General features: G+C 54.0%; 1 protein-coding gene across 4 annotated transcripts in view; it reads right to left on the bottom strand.

The window, feature by feature from the left end:
• Positions 1-10,902, bottom strand: part of LOC113202478 (cell adhesion molecule Dscam2-like) — a 164,560-nt gene that overhangs the window by 23,532 nt on the left and 130,126 nt on the right. For all 4 annotated transcript variants that reach the window (XM_052273281.1, XM_052273282.1, XM_052273283.1 and 1 more), the window contains exon 2: positions 6,374-6,682. In XM_052273281.1, coding sequence (XP_052129241.1) covers positions 6,374-6,682 — 309 coding nt within the window. The remainder of the gene's footprint in view (positions 1-6,373; positions 6,683-10,902) is intronic.

Genomic DNA, 10,902 nt, shown 5'->3' with positions numbered 1-10,902 from the left:
GAGGAGGAGGAGGAGGAGGAGGAGGAGGAGGAGGAGTGGGGTTTACAGGGAGTTTGGGGTTACGAGACGGGTTTGCGGTGCGATAGGTAACTCAGAGGCCAGGAACCTTCGCCGTCAGACATCCCGACAGCCCGCCCCTGCCCGCCTGGCTCCTGGCATTCACTGTTTACAAACGAAGCTGATTAGTGCGGGCGAGGCTCAGGCAGCCCGAGGGGGTGGGGCTGGAGTGGTTCTATTAATTAACAGCTTCGCATTAACTACCAGAAGCGCGCAGCCGTTTGAAGAAAGAGCGAGAACGAGAGAGAGGGAGGGAGGGAGAGAGACAGAGAGAGAGAGAGAGACAGAGAGAGAGAGAGAGAGAGAGAGAGAGAGAGAGAGAGGGGGGGGGGGTTTCTTTGTTTTAAAATGGCATTACCATTTGCCCCGAAAGGGAAAGGAGCAGTAGTTAGTCAAAATCTTGTTGTACATGTACATAGTGCAGCCGAGCTGACCGTATGCCGTATCCTGTAGTCGGTAGCGGTCTAACGGAAGTTGGGCTGTCTGGGGATGAGGCAGAGATAATTATTAAGAGAAGAGAGAAAAACAATACTGGACATTAAAAAAAAGTACGACAGATAAAGGAGAAGCAATATAAAAGGAAAAAAAAAGAGGAAAAGATTGGGCGTAACTTATTGCTGCCCGTCAATTAGGATCAATATGTTTCAGCTTCGAGAGGGTCTGTCGAAAATTGTGATATATTCAATCCGCGCCCCCCCCTCTCTCTCTCTCTCTCACAAGCACGCGCACGCGCACGCCAGACACTACGTCGCCACTACTATCCCTACTTCTTTGGCGCTCGTAATATATCTTGTCCGACACGACAGTGACAAACCGCGGCAGGCGGCAGAGACGTTGATAAATCTGGGACCGATTGATCCGACGGCGAGCCGGACAGAAGCAGGCGGGAGAAAGAGAGAGGGAGAGAGAGAGAGAGAGAGAGAGAGAGAGAGAGAGAGAGTGGGGGCGAGGGGCGGGGGCAGCTGTGCTGGGGAGAGAGTGAGACGGGAGAGGCAGCAGCTGCGCCGCACCTGCTTGGGGTAGGTCAGTATAGTGTAGTGTAGGGGTCGCGCAGAAGGGGATGGCGCTGTCGTTTAATGCGACGCCAGGTCTCGCACACCCCACCAACCAGTGTGCGGAACGTGAATCGACAGGAACGAACCGAATAGGATAAATATTGATGAAAATCGCCATAGAAATATTTGTGAATCCGCCTATAAGTATAATCGTGTAATTTTCAGCATCCACGAAAATAATGTGAAAGTGAAAGGCTGTTCATTTCAGTATCAGAGTATCACCCCCTTCCTTTTTCCCCTTCCTTCCGTTTCTTGGCACCCCTAGAGCAGCCTCCTGCAGAACACAAGGGGGGGGGGGGGGGGCTTGCCTTGCACTTGGGTCCCATTTAGTCGCCGTCAATCCAACAAGTTGTTTTCCCTTCGGACTGCAACGTGCTGCTGATAGTTCTCCCCCCCTCCCGCTGACGTTTGAACAGTTAGCCAGCTTCCCCGCCCTCCCCACTCCAGGCTGGGCCCACTGCCCACACGCGCATTGGCGCCTTGCAGGCTTACCGGGTTGCTAGCTTGGCGCACCAAGAGATTCTCTGTCTCTCTGTGCCAAGGCTGCCAAGCGGCGCGACGGGTTATGCCATGGGAATGGCCAAAAGAGCTACACCGCAAGCAAAAGTTGTAGGGAATCATCGTTTAGTTCATTACACACTTTTCTGGTTTTCGGCAAAACCCTATAAACGGTACGCATTATAACAATCTTCAAACGGTAAACAGCGCAATGCCACCACCTACTAAAATGTTGAAAAGTTGGTCGTCGAGTTGATCCTTTTCTCCCATTGTGGGAGTGCAGTGTTCATTCATGAATTGCCATTCTGGAACAGCTGGAGGTTACTCCGAGGGTTACTCTCTGCGCGAACGTGCTGGCAGGGAGTAGGGGGGCTTAAGTTTGGAAGGACAGGAAGCGTACAGCGGGAACAGAGAGGGGCGCCGGGCTGGCCGGGCGGAGGGTCCGCTCGGAGCGACCGTTCACACAGGAAGGGAAACGGGAAGAGGGAAACTTGAACTTGGACTGGCAGAGGGAGAGGACGAGATGCGGGGCCTGCTGCGGGGTCTAGGTAGGGAGGAACACTAGAATAGGGAGCTGAATTGATTTTGTTGTACTAAAAAAAAAGAATAAGGCAAGAAAGAGCCAACTTGTGCACGTAACAAAGATCATTATAAGCAGGAATGGGACTCTTAACTGGAAATGTAAACGACCATTCCTCGAACGAATTCAAAATTAAGGTTTAAAACCGATATACACTCTTCTTTCTCAATTTTTTTCCCAAGAATTAATAATAAAGTCGCGTATGCAAACGAGCGTGCAAAAAACAAATGAGCACCACCAATGCTTAGCACGACTCTTATTCTCACAGACGCTGAGACAAGCAACACAGCCACACACTCGCACACATGTGCCTGCGCACAAGTCGCGTCAAGTGCCCAAAAGGACCGCCCGGGGACTTCGGGGTCCAAAACTCTTCCCACATTGAGAGTTATTCAAGTTCACACATTCAGAAAAGTCTTGCCTTTGTCAAGGGGGCGCGACACAGGGGAAAAGTAGTGGGAGGGGCGCGCCGCAGAGATTGCGAAGAACTCTGGCGTAGTGTAGTGCAGCTCCACCGGCACAGCATTGAGGGAAAAGGAAGGGGAGGGGGGGGGGCAGGACAAAGTACTGCTGATAGCAGGAAAGCTTGATATAATCCGGAAAATCCGTTGGTTCCCAACAAGAATTCCTTCTGTATTTACCGTATTCTTCAAGAAAACAACCCCCCCCCCCCTACAACTACAAACCCGGGCACTTGGCCTCTTGACCCTGCTGCTGCTGCTGTGGGCGTTCGAAAGCGGCTCCTCCCAAACTAAATTACAAGAGGGCAACCCTGAGCCTCCCATAATTCCACTAACGCGGGGTTCTGATCTGCTGGGAGCGGCGCTGGTCGAGTGGCTGCGGTAGCACGGCGAGGAGCTGCCGAGGGCCCACAAACAAGCCGTGATCCACTCAAGACAACGCCGACCAGCCCAGCGACACAAGGGAGGGACAGACGGATGGATGGATGGATGGATGGATGGATGGATGGATGGATGGATGGATGGATGGATGGATGGATGGGTGGATATAAGCATTATTTCCCGAGGGACTCTCGACAAAACAAGCAGCAAACCTATAACCAATGCTGCCGCCCAGTCCGACGATCAGGACGCAGGGCTCTCTCATTGTGATTTCTCATTTATCTCCCGCTCCCTCCCACCTCTTGTTACTCTCACATTCTCTCTCTCTCTCTCTCTCTCACCTCTCTCTCTGCCTCCTGCTTCGATACTACTTTTCACTTCGGGGAATAATGAATTCCGACGTTTCTCCTCTCCACTTCGCCCGCGTCTCTTCTTTATTGTACAACCTACAGAGACCCGTATGGCTTTGTGAGGAAACCAGTGCTCGTGGTATGTTTTACGCATTTCTAGTACACAGTTCGTAGTTTTGCAGTGTGCTCGTTGCAATGCGACCGAGGATCACAGCAGACAACAGTTAGGGGGTTTGGAACGAAATACCGCGAAATTTAAACGAACTGCTGGAGTGTGAGAAATGCAGGCTCAGGCAAAGGCGACGAAACGAGAGAGATGCAAGGGGAAGGAGGAGGGGGGGGGGGGGGGGGGGGGGGGGGGGGGGGGGGGGGGGGGGGGGGGGGGGGGCGAGAGCGAGAGAGAAAGAGGCGACGGAGAGAGGGGGGTGGTGCACGTGCGAACTGTAGAGCCTCCCGCCGACCCTCGACTTACACCCCCCCCCCTCGGCCACCACAATCAGCCCCCAGCTGCCGTCGCCCCCACTACAACACCGCGGCATCTTGTGCAGCCATGCTCCAGGCAGCGCCCTGAGTTGTGTCGGCATTTTATTGTGGTTTCCGGCTGCGGGGGTTCCTGCAGAGCGAGAGAGGGAGAGACGGAGGGAAAAGGGGAGAGAGGAGGTAGGAGAGGAGAGAGGGGGGGCGAAGGGACGTCATGAGGTAAATTTCTTCACCTCCAGTGGACTGCTCTGTTCGATTTTATTCGTCCCTTGAAGTTAAAATGGGGCGCATATTTGTAGACATTTTGGACACGATGTCCACACATGAACAATGCTAGCCAGATGACCCTTGACATATCAGTGTGTCGCACTTTAATTATCTATAAGTCCAATTCAAACAGGTCGTTGAATTGTTGGTTGGGGTAGTAACAGCCTAATCGGTGTGTCCAACAGGATCAATGTCGGCGTCGAAACAAAAATAAAAAACGATGTCATTATTCCTCCCACCACGCACGCCTTTTCTCTAGGATTTGCACGAAAGGAGAGTAAAAGACGACGTGAGACAACCCCCCCCCCTCTTCCCCTTTCCCTCCCCGTCTCGCCCGCCCCTCGCGCCCAGAGGAGGCACCAACACGTCAGTGCCATGCTGCTTCGCAGGCTCCCCAGACGCTCGCGCCCGGTCACACATGTGGTCCCCCATGAGGTCCTAAATCTACCCGCTCCGTAGAGAGAAAGAGGGAGAGAGACAGAGAGGGAGAAAGGCGGGGAGGGAGAAGGGGGGGGGGAGGGTCGAGACACCCCAGACTGACTTCTCCGCCAACCCCTCCCTCCCACACACACATCGAAGACCGAAGGCCGAGAGCCCGTCTAGCTCAGGGCGTGCGCACTTCTTTGCTATGGACCATCTTGTGTCCGCAGCAAACGCAAGGGGACTTTAAAACATGGTTGTCTAAATTTCTATCAGTCACCGAAAAGTTAAGTAAAAGTAAATTCAATAAAATGCGATCGCAAAGCGGGGGTTGCCAGCGAAGCGCCACTCCCGGCCACACGTTCCCATGCAGACTCGCACCCAGTCCCCACCCACGGGCCGCCCGACGAGTCGCCCACTGCTGCCCGGCTGAGTAGGACGGGCCTGGTCTGCCGACAGGCCGACCCCAATTTTTTCCATCCAACCTTCCCTTAATGGCAAGTTTGGCGTTCGTCCAAGTGACACAAACCGCAAAGGGCTCGGAGGGGGGCCCCGCCGGGGGTGAGGGCGCGGCTAAGGGCCCACCGAAGGGCTTGTCAGGGGTCAGCTCAATTTGCCTCCCCTCCTACCCCCCCCCCCTCTCCGGTCAGATAACTCTTTCTCTTCATCATCCTCCTATACAACCCCAAAGTAACGCCCATCCTCTCCACCACCCCCCTCCTCCCGGCTGCTGGCCGCCGGCCAGAGATAACCACGGTCTTACGTCCAGCCATTCAAATACTTTCGGAATCCCTCTCCTGGATGTGCCAAGGTAATTCTTTTCGCGACATGCCTCCAAGGGAGGGGTGAGGGTGTGGAGGGGTGTGAAGCAGGCAGCGAGAGAGAGGGGGGAGGGTGGGGTCGGGGCGGAAGTGTAAAAAAAAGCGCCGGGGCCAGCACATTGAAATGCTCCCGTGCCCTGGACCGCGACCGCGGCAGATCCGCAGACTTGCAAGTGTCAAGATTCTTTGGTTTGAGGACTTGCAAGGGTCAACATTCTTGGTCTGAGGACTTGCAAGTGTCAAGATGAGCCGCGCTTTCTGCTCGAAGAGAAGGAAAAGGCCTCCAGGCCAAAAGGGCAGAGAAAGGGAGAGGGTGGTTTCATCAAAACTTCCCAATGAGCAAATTTGCTACCGATTTTGTTTACCCTTTTGCCTATAAAGAATAGTCGCGAAACCAAACGATGTTTTAATTTCTCTCCCATTCAATCACTTTCCTCATTGCAACGATAAGGCCACTGACCTGCGGACCTTACGCAACTCCGGACTACACCGCTCGTCGCATGGACTGCTTCTGCAGTGGTGCGGCAGTAGTCGTGAGCTTAATTAACTTTGGAAGTATTGCTGTTTCGAGCTCCACCACCTCCGGTGAACACTCAGCCCCACCACGAGCTGCGCCCGCCCCGCCCCCTCCCCACCTCGCCCAGAGGCAGTGGCAGTGTCACTCCATACGGTGACAGCTGGATTTGCTCAGCAGTCGGGCCAAGTTCATGGTATCAAATACAAATTAACAAAGATCGCAATGGGATTGGAGGTAAAAACTTCTACCATGAAAATTTCTTTCTAAAAACGGTAAACGGTAAAACCAGTGTCTGTTTTTTTTGTTTGTTTTTTTTTTTTGAGGAAAAGGGTAAAACTTGAGGAACTTCCATATTTGAGGAAAACTCCTCATAGATTTTGCTGAAATTTTCCCATGAAATGAATAGACACCCTCCATCAAATCTGAGAAGATTTTCATCAAAAAGTAAGACATTGTTTTCACCGTGTAATTCTTTTTCGCACTCACCTGCGTGCACGCGGACGTCTCTGCTGGTGATGCGGCCGACCAGGTTGCCGGCGACGCAGCGGTAGGTGGCGGCGTGCACGTCGTGGCGGTAGCCGCTCGCGCGGAAGGGCAGGAAGTGGAGGCTGCCGTTGTGCAGGACGGAGAGCGCGCCGGGGACGTCCGCCACGGGCTTGCCCTCCGACAGCCAGGAGACGGCGGGCGGCGGAGACCCGACCGCCACGCAGTCCACCATGGCGCCGGTGTCGTTGGCGAAGTCCACGCGCGCGGGCGGCTCCAGCTGGAAGGACGGCCCCGCCAACAGCGCGTCCCCTGAGGCACAGAGAGAGAGGAAGAATCGAGGTCAGCGAGCGCAGACCAAGCCATACGCGAGAGGTCGCCGGTTCGAGACCCGCTGCCGGTAAATTAGATTTTTCCCCCGACAGGAGTCTACAAATAACGCTTTTCCTGTGACCGGGTCCCCGGGCCGGCCGAGCACCGAGGCCCTTCAAGGAGCCCTTCTTCTTCTCCAGCTCGGGTTCCTTCTCCTGCCGCCTCCGCCCCCGCCCCCAGGTGGACCCGTCCACAAAGACAGCCAAGCCTGTCCCGCGTCCCGCTGTACCCTCGCCCGCCTGCCTGCTGGCCCGCCCTTCATCCAATTTCCTCTTCCATTCTGAGGGAGATGTGGGCAGCGGGCGGCCAGCTGGGCGCCGAGCGGCCGACCGGTCTCCTGGAAGTGTCCCTCCTCGCCGCTACCTCCTGCTCCCGGAGCCACCAATACATCTATCCCTTCCCTTCATCTATACATCCACCTATAAGTCCATCTCGTTGTTTTCGTGAATGAAAATGTGATGTGTGTGAAGCCAATGTATCATACAGCACAATTTAAAAAAAATAAATTGTATTTTAAACCTTAATAAAGCATAACATAAAAATCACTTCAGCTCGTTTTTGTTATGTATTTGAGGTATTTTTGCCAAACAGTGGTTTGGTTTGCTTTTGTTTATTACTGCCATTTCCAATATTTCGTGCTGACAGACTACTGTTGAGTCTGGCGGGAGCAAAGGGCTCAGATGAGAGTGCAAGCGACTGACAAGTACGACAGGTATCAGGTGGGCTGGCAGAATGGTTTATTTGCAGTCTTGGTTTTGTTTATAAAGACGACAAATGGAAGTGAACAGTGATGCCAACGTACAAAAGAAAGCCATTACAATACATGACACTGAAATGTCGCAAAAATAACAGCATGCAATTAATATCAAATGCGCACTTATTGCGTACAAAATGTGGTACCCCATCACTGTGATAGAAAAACCCTCCTCCCTGGCATTTTATACCTTTATACAGGTCTCGTGGGGGCTCGCCACGCTCGGCGCGCGGAAGCGGCAATTCGGCAATTCTCAGAGCTCGTCCGTGTGTGAGCTGCGAGCAGCTGCGAGGAAGGGGGCTCCCGCGATACCAGCCTCCGCGCGGCGGGCGGGTCGTTTGAGAATCACAAACGAATCACTCGTTGTGTTTACCCTCGGAAACGCGACCAACAAGGTGTGCGTGCGCGTGTCTGTGGGAAAAGGGTGGGGGTGCATGAGTGTGGCTGGCGGGAAGGTTAAGGAGAGAGAGAGCACCTAGTAGTAAAAGATGACAAGAATAAAAAACGGTGGAAGGCAAACTGCATCGCCCCACTCTTCGCCTCTTGCCTCCTAATTGGTACATGTGTAATCTTAGCAGACAAATGGTTGCATATCATGAACAAATTTGTTTGTTAGCAGCACGACGAAGGAAATTGCTGCTTTGTATACAACGATGCACTTTTTCCGTGTTCTAGGGAGATATCTGTTTGTATTTTTAAAAAATTTCTTCGGATCACAAACAAACGAAACCTTCTTGGCGGCTATAAAAAATGTTCCCGGCAGATTTTTACCATGTCAAAATTTGCAGATGGAATTCAAGAATCTCCTCACGCTGGCCCTAAAAATGTAAAATCGTAACTCCAAATGCACACACGGAACAAAGTGTGGCTCTGACTATCTGACATCACTTCTTAACAGAACCGAGGCCTTGGGGAAGAGCGGAGGTTACAGTAGTTATGGTGGATGCCCGTAGCCGTGAAGGCCGGTTGCTAGAGAGGCGAGAGGCGTGACGAGAGGAGAGAGAGGAGAGAGGGCAGACAGGGGAGAGAGGGAGAAAGGGGATAAAAAGAGAGCAAGAAAGAGGGAGCGAGAAAGAGAAGGGGCAGGCGAGGGGATAAGCTGCTGACTTTGTGGGAGGGAAGTAAACCTCAGAACTGAAATGAAAGCTGGTGGGACTGGCACGGGGTCCTAGAGGACCTAGGTCCGGGTGGCAGTGGAGACGCAAGTGACGCAAGGAGTAACGAACGAGCGTACGTCAACCGCCTCGAAGATAGAAAGGGAGAAATCCGTCGAGCGTTCGGTGTTGGGCTTGAAAACTCTGCTTCCCAAAGGATGCTGTCAGGGCACAGGGCAGGGTCGGTGTAAAAATTAAAACATTGCAGTCACATGTAGCATTCACAGAAAAATACAGACTTTATTGTTGTGATCAACCATCAACTCCTGTTCGACAGTCAAAATTTGATGTTGGCTGCGAAATCGTGAATCCGATGCACATAGTCAGAAAGTTGGCCGTCACGACGGACAGTTGTGCGATGAAACTAAGCTGGAGTTTGTTCTATAATGTGGAATGTGGGTACCGGACACTTAATGCCAGAGAGAGAAAGAGAAGGAGAGCGAGAGAGAGAGAGAGAGGGGGGGGGGATGAGAAAGCGACAGGAGGTCTGGGGCTGATGTGGGGGGAGTGCAGGCTGCTGGGGATCATCCAGGCCCCTGTCGACTGTCATGACGTGATGCGACGTTGAGGAGCGCAGCGGAGATATAGGAAGGGTAGGCAGAAAGAGCGATAGAGATAGAGAGAGCAAGTGGGAGGGAAGGGGAGTGGGGAGTAAGAGAGAGAGAGAGAAAGAGTGAAAAAGCCGGCTCTGGCGAGGAGGAAACCGCGACCGGAGAGGAGAGCGCGTTGAGCCGTGCGTGGCGAGGCGGGGAGTGCTAGCGGGGCCGAGGCGCGGCGGGGCGTGGCGGCGCGTGGTGTTCCGCCCGGCCTGCAGCCCGATACAAATGGCGCCGGCCGTATGCCTCTCCGGGGGGCTGTGAGGCCGCGGGGCTCACCCCCCACCTGCAGCCAGTTCGAGTGCGATCCCATCCTAATCTTCCGCCCTGCCGTGCCGCGCCCGCGAGCCTCATCACATTTTCAACGCCCTCGCTATACTTCATCCAGCGCCAACCGAACGGGGGCCGCCAACCCGTGATTTCTATCGGTGGTTCAATCTGAGCTCTGTCCTCTCCTCACGTCTATTTCTTTTTCTGCGGCTGATAATACATTTTTTTGCGTTCAATTCTTTGAGCCATTCCACACGTTCCGGGACTAAGGGCGTGCGACACACCTTGCTCGCCCCTCTTTAATTATTTCTGCCAAGACGGGCCAGGAGACGAACGACGCCAGAAGCAAGCGGGTAGTGCAGCTTAGGAATTAGTCCTCTGACTCCGTGTGGCCCCGAGGTGGCAAGGCCACTCAGCGCAAATCTCCTCGTGCTCTCTCTCTCTCTCTCTCTCTCTCTCTCTCTCTCTCTCTCGCCCGCCCTCTAACGCCCAAAGCTCTGGATCCTCTCTGTTCTCCCGCCTCGCCTGTGTTCAGACATCCTTCATCCCGAGTCTTATTCGAGTCTCATTCCGTTTGATCTCCGACAGGTACCGCCCCGCGCCGGGCTGCGCCGCCCCCGCCACACTCGACTGGGTCGCCCTCCCTGACGTGTCGTCTCACCCGTGCGCGGCTCGCTGGCGTGGAACGCGGCAAACACTGTCGCCAACACTCCCAAGAAAGGATTGCCGAAGACAACCATCATACCAGGTTAGTTTGTTAGTTTTGTTAGCGTGCATAAAGTTCTGACATAAGGGCTGACATATTTTTATTTTTTTCGGGAAAACCCTCGAGAACTCTGTTAAACGGCAGACAACGGTAACCCCCAATCTTGAATCAAGCGGTGAAAGTTAAGGATTGCATTTTGAGGAGTAATATGGTATAAAAAACATGTGCCATTTTAGTTTGGAAGATCTTTCCTTGCGTTTCCTTTCCTATCTTGCACGTCACGCGTGACGAGACGTGACGCAGCATCAGCACACGCGTCCTTGCGTTCTACCGGATGCAGTCCATTTCCTTCCTACCCGGACCGGAAGTAACCGGGCGGTTAGGGCCCCGCCGCACGCCGGCTCCGGGTGCGAAGCCGTGTGCGGTCCAGCCGTGGAAGCGCGCACGGTGCGGCGGGTATTGTGAATGCGGACAGCTGCGCGGCGTGGCGTGGCGGGGCGGAGCGTGGCGGGGCGGGGTGGTGGCGGGGCACTGCCAGCCGAATTAGGTGGCGACAACTTGCCGTGACATGGGACCGGGGAGAGAGTTTAGGGTGTGAGAGCAAGAGCGAGCGAGCGAGCGAGCGAGAGAGAGAGAGAGAGAGAGAGAGAGAGAGAGAGAGAGAGAGAGAGAGAGAGAGA

This window comes from Frankliniella occidentalis, unplaced genomic scaffold (assembly GCF_000697945.3).
Source record: "Frankliniella occidentalis isolate FOCC.00 unplaced genomic scaffold, Focc_3.1 Scaffold261, whole genome shotgun sequence".
Classification (NCBI taxonomy): Eukaryota; Metazoa; Arthropoda; class Insecta; order Thysanoptera; family Thripidae; genus Frankliniella; species Frankliniella occidentalis.
Note: the sequence above shows the minus strand (reverse complement) of the source record. Positions and strands in the feature narration are given on the sequence as shown.